Source organism: Sphaerodactylus townsendi, linkage group LG05, assembly GCF_021028975.2.
Source record: "Sphaerodactylus townsendi isolate TG3544 linkage group LG05, MPM_Stown_v2.3, whole genome shotgun sequence".
NCBI lineage: Eukaryota > Metazoa > Chordata > Lepidosauria > Squamata > Sphaerodactylidae > Sphaerodactylus > Sphaerodactylus townsendi.
In genome coordinates, this window is record NC_059429.1 from 37,346,582 (window position 1) to 37,359,855 (window position 13,274).

Below are 13,274 nucleotides of genomic sequence, written 5' to 3' on the forward strand. Positions count from 1 at the left end.
CTGGGTGGAAGAATTAGGACTAATAAAAGGAAACACTTCTTCACGCAACGTGTGATTGGTGTTTGGAATATGCTGCCACAGGAGGTGGTGATGGCCACTAACCTGGATAGCTTTAAAAGGGGCTTGGACAGATTTATGGAGGAGAAGTCGATTTATGGCTACCAATCTTGATCCTCCTTGATCTCAGATTGCAAATGTTTTAGCAGACCAGGTGATCGGGAGCAACAGCCGCAGAAGGCCATTGCATTCACATCCTACATGTGAGCTCCCAAAGGCACCTGGTGGGCCACTGCGAGTAGCAGAGAGCTGGACTAGATGGACTTTGGTCTGATCCAGCTGGCTTGTTCTTATGTTCTTATTTTCTTAGGAGAGTCTCCTAAAGATACCCTGAAGGTTTGGTGCTGCTAGCTTAACAATTGCACTTCTGACAGCAGGCACCCCCAAAATTTCCCCACATTCTCCTTTTAAATCCACCCCCTTCGGCATGGATTTAAAGGGAGAATCTGAGGTCCCCAGTTTAAACATTGACAGTGATACTGTTTTAGGGTGGGGGATAATCCATCCCAAAACAGCATCACTTTCAGTGTTATTTGTCCTGAGGACCCCAGATTCTCCCTTTAAGGTTGATTTCAAAGGAGAATCCGGGCTCTCTAGTTTAAACACCATTGTAAGTGATGCTAATTCCAGCATGACAGCGGCCGCCTGTGTGTGGGGGGTGCGTGCAAAATTCAGATTTTGCACTGGGCTTCATTTTCCCTAGCTACGCCTCTGCGTGGAGGGGAGGGCAGAAGGGACTGCTGGCTGGGAGCCCAGACCGGGCAGGGAGACTGCTGTCCCTGGCTTTGGAGAGCTGCTTTTGTAAGCACTGAGGCCAGGGGCAGAGTTTGGGGAAGTGTGGTTGTGCCCCCAGGGGTGGATGGGGGCATACCCCCCATAAAAAATTTATACCTATGTCACTGGACTGTGCCATGACATCATGAAAGAGGCACTGCTGGGGCCTACAAAAGGCTGGCATGCCCTTTGTCCCTCTACCAGTTGGGAAGCTGCCAGTAAGTTACCTACCCACCTCTCCCTCAACATTTTTTGATGGTTGTTAATGCATGCATTCTCTGTCATAGCCAGCCTGGCAGGTTATGCATGGGAACTGATCTTTTGGTGCGTGTTGGGGGGGGGGGGACTAGGGAGCTACCACCCTTTGGGTGGAATTGCCTTGGAGGTTGGAGGGGAGCAAGCCCAGAGTCAGGATGCCCAGGGGGCTACTGAGGCTTGCACTCCTTGGTGAAAGGAGTGTTTCAGCAAGAGGCCAACCACCCAGCTGAGCACTCCTGTGGCCGTGACGTGGAGAACGGAGCTCCAGCAAAGAGGCTGGCCACCCAGAGAAGCTCCACTACAGCTGTGCAAGGATGCCTTCCTCAGTTAAGAACATTCTCATCAGTTCAATTTATGAACCTAGAATAGTGATAGAATGTAGTCATTTTATTCCAGTAAGCTACAGCAGACCCCTTGTTCTAGAGCCGTGGTGGCGAACCTTTGGCACTCCAGACAAGATGGTTCTTTGACTGACTTCAGGCAAGGCAGATAATTATGAGGAACTAATTTTTTGCCTTCCTTCTACCTACTCCTGTCATACTCTAGAACAGTAGTGGCGAACCTTTGGCACTCCAGACGTTATGGACTATAATTCTCATCAGCCCCTGCCAGCATGGCCAATTGGCAGGGGCTGATGGGAATTGTAGTCCATAACGTCTGGAGTGCCAAAGGTTCGCCACTACTGTTCTAGAGTATGACAGGAGTAGGTAGAAGGAAGGCAAAAAATTAGTTCCTCATAATTATCTGCCTTGCCTGAAGTCAGTCAAAGAACCATCTTGTCTTCAGTGCACATCGTGTCTACCTCTTATTGTCATGTCTAGAGAAATAGCAAACAAGTATTGTACCCTGTCCCCACATTATGGTCGTATCCAAAATGGCAGTCACAGCTTCAGTTTGACACTATCAATGGTAGTCTTCAGTTATAAATGAGGAGAACCCATTTACAAAACTGAAGTTTTGCTACATGATGTTGTTTTGATGTCTTCTGACATCTTTATAAATCCTAATTTTATGGATGATTCCAATGTAACTGAAATGGCAGTTTATAATTCCAGCAAAATTCAAAAATAATATCTAGCATTTTTTTCTTTGCCTATGCAGCAAATATTTCATAACCCATCATCAAAATCTCTGTAGCAATTTACAAAAAATAATGAGTTTCAGATATGACTTACTATAATAGTAGTGATTCACAATGAGATTATACTAAATACCATCATCAGTGAATTGCCCTTGCAGTTTTTGATTATTGAGAAGAACCAGTGAAATAAAAACTAGTTGAAGTGACAGGCACTGAGAGATTAATTTATTATTTGGTAAATATTCCCATTGATTTTTCCACTTGTTTAGATTGTTCTTTTTAGGAGAGATGATCTAATACATCAATCTCAAATGGACAAGTTAGTGAGACTAGCCAAACATAAGCCTTTATTATTTCCCAGTTTAAGTTACATTTTATTCATGTAAAACTATTCATTTTCCAAAGAAATTCCATAGTTCTGAAGTTTAGCCTTGTCACCCTGGGATGCTGTGACCATCACCTGCAAGTCCCCAAATTACCATTACTACCCTACACTACTACCCTAAATAAACATTCCGTATTCCACAATATAGCTCTTAGGGCTTCATATGTTCCTTCAAAAAACTCCTGGGAACTGTATTTCTTTGATTTCCTGCTGAAATTGCAATACCCTAGGGTATTGATATTGATATAACTGCTATTTAAAGGCCTTTGACAAAGCCCTTTATCATGCAACAACTGGGTGAATTGAGACCTGTGCCTTTAAGAGGGAGTTGATGGGCAGAGTTAAAAGACCCAGGAGAAGCAGAAAGCCATTAAGACTTCAGCAAGCAAACTGTGGGGCAGGCAGTGAATGTCTCCTTGCCTGAGAAGTGGGAGGAGACCACACTGCAGCCCCGCTGTGCAGCTAAAGTCCTCAGGTAAGAGTCCCATACATAATGGACCTCATTCACTTTCCCTCACCATCCCTGCCCCTTTCACCAGACAAGATTAAGTGGAATGAAAAGAGCTGTGATAGTGGCAGCAGAGAGGTCTGGCAATACAGTGAACTTATTGTGAACTAAGCTTGGCCTTTGGACATTTTGGGTGTCATTTGGAATGAGCTTGGGGTGTTGAACTGGAGACATTATTTCCTAGCCTCTCATTTTGGGGCTTTCATAGTCATATTATTTTCTTCATTTTATGTGTACCCTGTCTTTCTGATAAGGGCTTCCAAAGTAACTAATAAATTAAAAACATATAATAAAACCACACAAATGCCATTAAAGACAACAACAGCACATCATTACAACAGTTAAAACCAGATATAACATATGTGAAAGTAAAAATAGTCCCCTGTGCAAATACCAGGTAATTATTGACCATAGGTGATATCACATAATGTTTACTAGGCATATTTATGGGGTGGTTTGCCATTGCCTTCCCTAGTTATCTATAGTTTACCTGCAATAAGCTCAGTATGCCTTTTACTGACCTTGGAAGGATGGAAGGCTGGATCAGCCTTGAGTTTGAAACCTGCTTTTGTCAGGATTGAACTAGGGTTGTGAGCAGAGCTTTGACTGTGCCACATACAAAAACAAAGAAACAAAGAAGTCTTCACCTACTGGTGGAAGATGAAAACAAAAGGGGACAGATGAGTCTACCTGGAGAGACAGTTCAAGAGTTTTGGTGCCTCATCTAACTATCCCAGGTTGCCTGATTATCCCAGGTTGCTGTCTGCCTAATGTCAGGAGGCCCCTTGGAAGACTGGAAGATGACCACAATGACCCTAAAGGAAGTAGATAGCCCATCATGTATGTTGGTCCCAAACTGTAAGGTTTTTAAAAATCATTACCAGCACCTTGAGCTGTGCCACAGCTGCCACCTGCTTATCCAGCAGTAGGCTTAAGTCCAAGACCACTACCAGGCTACAAACCTATTCCTTCAAGGGGAGTACAGCCCCATCTGGAATATATTTTTAATTAGTCTATTTTGGTTTACATTCTAATTGAGTTTTGAACATGAAACGTTGGATTAAAAAAAGAGCCCAAAATATTAAAATATGTAAGGAAGCAATTTAATGCAAGGGGTAATGAAAAGACCTTTGATGAATTGAGAAATGAATGTGCATATTGCCTTAAGCACATTTCTTGTTATTCATTCTCCCTTTTAAAGCTTAACAGTACTTTAATTCAGCCATAGCAATATGTTTTTTTCTGATAGAGTAACTGCTGTATTAGAATTATTAGGTGTGTTATCCAGCTTTAGTTGTGTAAATTATTATGGCATATAGCAATATATAGTTTGTGCATAATGCATTCTCTCAGATACTTCAGTAATTTTCATCCCCCCCCCCTCTCCCCCAGGGTGAAGATGGCTTTCCTGGTTTCAAAGGTGATATGGGACTTAAGGGTGACAGAGTAAGTATTATATTCATAAAAACTTATTCTCAGCAACCTACCATACATTAGTGAGTTCAAGAGAGAAAAACTACACCAGTAAATAGACAGGTGTATCAGCAGGGGATCAAGCTTTCTCAGTGGCTGGAGTCATAAGGTTGTCAGGCCCTTGTTGAGGGTGGGGAATTTGCAGCCATGGGGCCCCTCTCCCCCACTGCCAGTCAGCTAGCTGTGAGAGGGGAACTTAGCAGCAGCAAAAGGACATGTAGGCTGCCATCTCTGGCAACATGGTGATGTTGCTTCTGGCATGCCCTAGAAGTGATATCATTATGTTGTTCCTGGTGCAAAGACATTCTGGCATTGGACAAAAACTTTATGGTAAAAATGACTGCTACTGTAGGGTTTATGACTCAATACCAGAGCGTCCCCACATCACCTGCAAAAAAATGTTCACTGTTCCTTTCAGATGGCGTATGTCAGCTCTTGCTCAGTATTTTTTCCAAAAAGTTTGGAATGAGCCAGGTTTGGAAAAGGGGGTTTTGAGGGTGGGGAAAACCTGGAAACGGATGATTACAGCAAAAGCTTTTCCAGTTTGAGAGTCACTGTGGAGAAGAACCTTTGTGGGGAAGCAGCCTTGAAATGGTCGCATGTAAAACGCACAAATAAATTAGTGATGGTTCTATCCTACTTCAGCTGATGTAGCTCAAAAGTGGGGTTAAGCATTTCACACATTCCAAACGTATAACTTGAAAAGTTCAAGCACTTTCAGTTTCTAATGTAAAGATTAGAAAATTTAGGAGAACATGAGATGGTGGTGGGGATCTTATACTGTTGACGTATACAAGACTTGCAGATTTTTTTATTTAAATATTCATCATATTGACAGCAATATGTTCTAATGTGTTTAATAATACATTCTTAAAGAATCCAATGTTTTAAATATTGTAAAGTTTAGCTTAATGTCCAAACATGCTGAAATTGTTATTATTCTGACTCTATGAGACACTTCCCTTTTACTACAACTTTTTTTTACCTTAAACTTTTCCCCCCTGCCTCTCAGATGGCAAAAATTAAAAATACATGTGCTATGGTAGCATAGAGTGCAGCAACTATTTCTCAAGTAATGGGTATACCCACAATTTTTCTTATGAAAAATGAAAATATTTATATTTTTAAATTCTATAAATGTGCCAAACAATGAAATTTTCTGTACTGCACTCTTCTACAATGCATTTAATGTTAAATGTAAAATAAATAGTAAAATAAATTTCAGTTTGATAGGAAAGTAAGTATAGCATATTTTGTAATTTTTTCCTCCAAAACCTCTGGTATTTCTTCCTGAAAATATCAACAAACAAATGCCCTCACAAGTTGGGAATTTTACATATTTAACCCATGAGAGAATTATTTTCCCTTTATGGTTTCAGTCAATCTTTGATTACTGTCCTGCAAAGACTGATGATTTTTACATCTTATATTTACACTTTCTTTAAAAGGGTGAAGTTGGCCCCCTTGGTCCACGAGGAGAAGATGGTCCTGAGGGTCCCAAAGGCCGTGCAGGCCCAACAGGAGACTCAGGTGGGCCTGGTGCAGCTGGGGAAAAGGTTAGTAATGCTAATGGGACCTTTTTATAGAGCCATATCACAGCACAGAGCTATTCCACATTTGCAACACTGGATCCCATGAATTAATAATCCCGACATTTTTGGAAGATAACTTGCCAACTCTTAACGTCAGAAATCAGGAAAACTAATGCTATCATCATGGAGGGGTGGAAAGATAATTCAAATGCAGTTAATTCCAGTTAAATTGCAGTTCCATCGAAATAAAAAAAAATGCCAGCCAAAGATTCTAGTCAAAGATGCAGGCGAAACTTCAGGAGAGAATGCTGCTAGAACACGGCCATACAGCCCAGAAACCACACAGCATCCTATTGCTGTTATTTTCTCCCAAACTTTAAACTCATATTTTTTAGGCTGAAAACATGGAAATATGGCTACAAAAACAGGGTTGAATCCAGCAGTGAACTGATCATAAGCAGAGCCCACCAGGTGTCCCAACATTTCAAGTACCACTGGAATTGCAGAAAGCAAGTTTTGAGGGAGGCGTCTTCAAAACTGTGACAACACCATATGAGTAGCCGCTCAGTGGGCTGGTCAATCTCCCATTAAGCAGCAGCTGTCCGGAGAGAGAAGCTGTGATTCTCATATTGCGTCATTGTAGCTACAAAGACACCTCCCTCAAAACAAAGGAAAAAACTGTGACAGTTACCACAACAAAAGCATTATGAAATATAAGGTATATTTGTAGGTTAATTATTAAAAATATGGAATGAAAAACAAGGTAATATACTATAGATATTTAAGTTTATTAAAGCTAAAGAATAAATTACCAAAGAATAGTGAAGTAACTGAATTGATTTAGATGTATTGAATTATGTGTTATTTTTATGGGTAGTTGGGGTAGGATAGATTATGTTTGGGTAATTGTAAATGTGGGTCATTTGTTACATGTTAATATTTGTTGATGTCTTATGTGTTTCAATTGTTTCTTGTATGTTTTATGTTCAATGTGTTTTTTAAAGAAGGAAATTAATAAAAATATTATTTAAAAAAAAACAAAGGAAAAAACTACTCGTGCTTAGGCTCACCAGGGAAAACTAACTTTATTCATGCACACTCGTTCGTTCGTTCGTTTATTTATTTATTTATTTACCGCCCTCCCCCCGTAAGGCTCAGAGCGGTAAACAAAAAAAGGTCAAAACAATAATATCAGCCATAAAATACAGTAATATAAGCATAATATACAAAATACAATAAATAGGAAACAATAACAATAACAATGTATTGTCGAAGGCTTTCGCTGCCGGAATCACTTGGGTGCTGTGTGGTTTCCGGGCTGTATGGCCGTGTTCTAGCAGCATTCTCTCCTGACGTTTCGCCTGCATCTGTGGCTGGCATCTTCAGAGGATCTGATGTTGGAAAAGCAAGTGGAGTATATATATCTGTTGGAGTGTCCAGGGTGGGTGGAGAAACATTGTCTATGAGTAACAAAGAAGGCAACCAGGTCAATAGTTGAGGGCATCTGAATAGAAGTATGAGTAACAATGCTATAGTCTTCATTGTTACCAGGGACCTTCAACAGGTGCTCCTCCAAAGAATGGAGGGACCTGGCGGGGCAGTATGGGGAGACGTGGTCCCTCAGATATGCAGGTCCAAGACTGTTTTAGCCTTGAAGGTTAAAACCAACACTTTGAACATGATGCAAAACTTGATCAGCAGCCAGTGAAAATGGTATAGGACCAGTGTGATCCAGTCCCGACTGCGTGCTCCAGTAAGGAGCCTGGCTGCCACATGTGGTCAGGTCAGAATGGGAGAAGTATGGGGCCAGTTGCTGTGCCTGCCGCAGATGGTAAAAAGCTGCCTGGGCCGTCCTAGTAACCTGGGCCTCTAGCAACAGTGCCAGGTCCAGGGTAACTCCCAGCCTTTTGACAGATGTGGTTAGATGTAAGGCCGTCCAGCGTAGGCAGGCAAAAGTCCACAGACTGCTCCCCTCGACCCAACCACAGGACCTCTGTCTTTGTTGGATTTGGCTTCAGCCGACTCGCTTTCAACCAACCAGCCATGGCCTCTAAACAATGCTGGAGAGCTCCAGGAGCCGAAGACGGGCAGCCTTCCATGCTGAACGTGAGCTGGGTGTCATCTGCATGTTGGTGACACCGCAGTCCAAAGCTTCTGACCAATCTAGCCAGGGGGTGCATAAAGATGTAGAGGGTCACCCCCCAAAAAACTATGGGATGATGCCTGGAGTTCTTTCCCTGCTATGCTACCTTCAGTCCCCAGTCTCAGAGAAATGAGGTCAACCAATACAAGGCTGACCTCCGGACTCTGGTTTCAGCAAGGCGGTGGATCAAAAGGTCATGATCTACTACATCAATCGCTGAGGTGAAATATAACAACACCAACAGAGCCGAACCACCTCTGTCCAGATGGAGCCAGAGCTCACCCACAACAGTGACCAGTATCGCCTCGGTCCCATGGCCAGCACGCAAGCCAGATTGGAAGGGATCCAATACATTAGTATCATCCAGGAACTTCTGGAGCTCATCTGCCACCTCTCGCTCAATTGCCTTACCCAGAAACAGAAAATTCGAAACCGGGCAGTAATTGGCTGGATCCATTGGATCCAACTGAGGTCATTTTAGGATCAGGCGGACCACTGCCTCTTTAAGTCAACCCAGAAGGACTCCTTGCTCAAGGGAGCTATTGATGATATTCAACAGGTGACTCTGAAGCTCCTCACTGCTGGTTTTAACCAACCAGGAAGGGCACGGGTCAAAAGGACAAGTGGTAGATCGAACAGCTGCCAGTGCCCTGTCCACATCCACTGGGTCGAGTAAGCTGAAGTGGTCCAAACAAGGACCAAAAGACGGCCAAGGGGCCTTCAGTTCAAGGGTGGGTGGATAGGTTGTCAGCCTTCAGAAAAGCTTGCATGGAGGATATAAGTGGCAATGTAAATAACAAAATAATGTCTTGTTGTTGGCTGCTTCATGCCTTCTTTGTCTCCAAGGAAGAGCAAGGCAAACTAAATCCCTGGCATTAATGCCATGAATTCCACTTGAATAAAGAAGGAGTTTTGTGCCCTAGTATCTTTCTGGATCTGCCAAATGCCATTTTGAAAACAAAACAAAAACCAGTTGCACCTTTTTACTCATAAGATCCAAGACAGTTAGGGATCACAACACCAGTGTGATGGTCACATTGTCACATAGCTAGTCACACGCTTACATATTGATGATGCCCAACTAAGCAGAGGGGGCAGTATATTGCTGTTGTCTAGAAGCATGTTGAGGAGGGAAAAATGCTGAAAATTTCCTAAAGGGATATGCATCCCACATTTTAACACACTTCTATTGGTGCCTCATGGTGTTAAAGACAATGGCTTTTTACTGAATGTCTACTGTAGCTTCCAGGGCAACTATCTGCTACCTCAAGTTCAGGAATGACAGAAAGATAAAAAATATTTTAAAATTCCTTAGCTCATATAAAGATCTGATTTAAATTCTACATGTATCTTTTAAACAGAGAGGATAAAAGGATATATCAATAAAAATATAACTTAACTGTTAGGAAATAACTGGAAGATGAATTAATATCCTTTTCATTTGCAGGGTAAACTTGGTGTTCCAGGATTGCCAGGATATCCAGGAAGGCAAGGACCAAAGGTAAAGGAATAGCATTTTTGCTCTTTGTACACCTTGGCCCAGCAATTCACAACATATACTGGATCTTCACATGCGGCTGTATTGTTTGATTAATGATACACACATTTTCATCTTTAATGGAAAGCTGGTCCAATAACCTGTTCCAGTTTTGGTATCTTCGTCTTGATGATTATATTGACATATTATTATTGACATAATATTATCCAGTGAAGCTCTGAGTCTGGAGTGAGGCAATTTCCCTGTGGCTTCATATTAGTTACAGTAGACTGCGTAATAGAATAGCCTGTGGCTTGGTGATGAGAGTTCTAAATAGTGACATTCATGTAAGAAATATAACTTATCACTTGCTTACGAAGTGTTCAGATAACAATTAGGACAGTTTCTGCAACTGGAATATACTTGTAATGTACTGCATCTTGTAATATACTAAATTGCCATTCCATAATAAGGTTCAGGACTGCTGAAAGTCACAGATCCCTGGATGAATTGTAGTCTGTCATCATGAAACACCACACAGATCCAATCCAAGTCTCAAGTGAAAACCAAATTATACAGCAAGGTCTTTCTATGGGCCCTTTCAGTTACCCTTCTCCCTTCTTGGAGACACTAGTCTGTTTCACTTGAGCTTTTTTGATTTATAACTTGGTGTAGCTTGCATTTCTAGAAGGAAAGCATGGAGGAAAAAAAATGAAACATAGAGATCATAGTTCCTATGGATTGCAAATAGATTTATGTACGTGTAGCAGCATCTACCAATAAAATCATAGGGCATTTCTTAATTTTTCATTCTTGCCAATGATATATGGTAGATCTGTAAGGTTTATTCATATTGATCTCTACTTTCTATGTACATTATTTGCTTCGGTTTCCCTAATTTCAGTGATCTATGCTAATTGTGCTCATTAGAACTGTGGGAAACAAAGTTTCTGCTGACTTCTACTGACAATCTGTCTTTCTATTATTACTTTTGGAAATTGTCCCAGAAATACACATGTGAGAAACTTAACATCAGAATTGACCATCTATTTAACTTTTCCTGGCAGTTCCTATAAGCAGAATCAATCAAGAGTCTCAGAGCTTGATCACAGTATCAAATACTTTTTTGGAAATGTGGCAAAGATAATCAGTTCTGTAAAGATAAATATGTTTTTTCCCATGTATACATATTTCTACTTATGATTCAGCTCTAGTATGATCTTGTGTCATAAACACAAAGTATGTTTTGGTGTTTGACTCTTGGCGCAGTCTTCTGGGAAATTTTTTATCTACAATCACATTAGAATACATAATATAATACATACAAGGATCGAAACACATGGTGTGAAGTGGGTATCAGATCCTTGGTTAAGGGGGAATTGGTAAACGTTGGCCCCTTCCGCACCTGCAAAATTTTCTGCATTCCGCATTTTCAAGCCACTTTCACAACTATTTGCAAGTTGATTTTGCTATTCCTCACAGCTTCAAAGAGCACTTTCAAACTTGCAAGCAGTTTGAAAGTGCATTATTCTGCATGTGTGGAATGAGCCGTTGAAAGGGGTTACTTGTGTCAGTGATCAGGGGAGACGGGGAGATTTACTTCAAAGAAAAGAGAAGATGTAATAAAGAAACAAGAGTTCCCAACACTGACTCCTAATTTGTTAACCAGGATTTAGATGGAGACATCATTATAACTTCATCAATTCAACAAAAGAGATTTATATCTAGAATAGCTGTTTAGTTATTTTTTTTTACATGTGCATGTACGCACACAGGCATCTGTGTATTCTAATTTATGTGGCATAAGATATCATTGTCAGTGTATCCAATATAACAATATTTTGAACAGAATACTGGTAGTAATTTTTAAATTATTTTTTAAAACTGGGAGTCAACATTTATTTTGAATCCTTTTTTAATTTCACTTAGTTGATCTTTCTTTTTTAGTAGACTCTGCAAGTGGGATATACTGCTTATTGCTAAGAAAAATATTCATTGAGAATATTCATCTTCAGAAAGGTCTTTCATGCACTTTTCTTTTTAACCTAAACGCCTGAGATTTCAGTCTCTTTTTTGTCTGTCATTGCTTTAGAAACCTCTTCAGATATTTCTTACGATCAAAGAGATCTTACATTATTCAGAAGTGTGAACAAAAAAGGATGTATACTTCAAAGCAAATCTGTGCATTTTTTTTCCCAACAGAGATGTCAGTATGGATTTTATCAAGCTAAATCTTCATTATGTTAAAACTGAAATGAGGTTGCAGGCTTAATATTTCCAGGAGTTTTAAATAGCCACCAGCGTTAAAGTATGTTGACATCTGCTGGGCTTCTATCGAGAAGGTCTGATTTGTCCATATTTTATGCACGAGCATCCTATTCTTCTAGTTCCTCTATATGAGGTGGCCATGATTCCAGAGCAGTGCTAATATAGTTGCAGTCCTATGCTTCCCTAGCAGCAAAATTAAAAGCATAGGAATTGCAGTAGAAGTGAAAACTAACAAAGCAGCACTGCACTCACTCCTATATCAGTCACAATAGTTTTTCCACACATGTGGCAAAGAGCAGACTGCCTAGATGTCTTGGAATATGGTTAACCTGTTCCCCATACCCACACACAATATATATACATGAACACATAAAGCTGACTTATACTGAGACCACTGGCTGAGTTAGAAAAGGTCCTGCCCGGACAGTGTTTAGAACAGGGGGAACTACATTTTTCCATCGGTATTTGGATGATGGAAATACATTTTTGGCAGTGCAGAGGACTGTGGTACATGGGAGTGAGTATCTTGTCAGAAAGTTCTTTACAAATTAAACTTTTTAGGATTTGGAATGATCTTTCAGAGGAAATGAGATTATATTCCTCATGTCCCATTGGCTTGTGACTTCCAAGAAGGGTTGCAGCTTCATAAATGCTTTACATTCAGAAAGTCCAAAGATATTCAGCATGTTCTGTTTAAAGCATCTCTGGTAGTTGGGTTAGGAAAGGCCTCTGCCCAAGATCTTGGAGACACTGGCAGTCTTGGTGGACAATACTTAGGTTAATGGGAAGATACTCTGAGTTGGTATAAAGCAACTTTCTTCCTTCCCTTCTCTTTCATGTGGATTTTATTTTTGTTTCCTTTGTTAATGAATAGCTATTTAGTCTAAAGTTGTCTTTTTAGGGGGAACCTGCTTTTCATCCCCATCCACAGCTTCAGGCAACCAGCTGCAATGCCATGACTGCCCTGCTTCCAAGGGGTTTCCTGTCATGCACAAACATGACAGCCTCCCCACTGCTGAGAAGCCTCCATAGCATGCAGTACACCACCACCAAAAAGAGTTGTTTAAGTGTCAAGTCACGGTCACCACCATAACACGCCAGATAGCCTGAAGGCTCTTCCCCCACCCCGCCCGCCTAACGACTCCTCCCCTGGCCTGCCCCCATAACGACATTGGCAGCTGGAGATGCGGGGATGCTGCCACAGTGCCCTGCACTGTATCTTACTGTGGGGGAGGGTGGCAGTAACTGCACAGCAACAGTTTCTCCCCTCCACTAGGGTAAGTGCCTTGAACAGGGTGAATCCCCTGGCATGGTCGCC

General features: G+C 41.2%; 1 protein-coding gene across 1 annotated transcript in view; it reads left to right on the forward strand.

Moving 5' to 3' along the window:
* Positions 1–13,274, forward strand: part of COL11A1 (collagen type XI alpha 1 chain) — a 309,931-nt gene that overhangs the window by 174,468 nt on the left and 122,189 nt on the right. Inside the window, exons 30-32 of the mRNA XM_048496576.1 lie at positions 4,456–4,509; positions 5,985–6,092; positions 9,659–9,712. Coding sequence (XP_048352533.1) covers positions 4,456–4,509; positions 5,985–6,092; positions 9,659–9,712 — 216 coding nt within the window. The remainder of the gene's footprint in view (positions 1–4,455; positions 4,510–5,984; positions 6,093–9,658; positions 9,713–13,274) is intronic.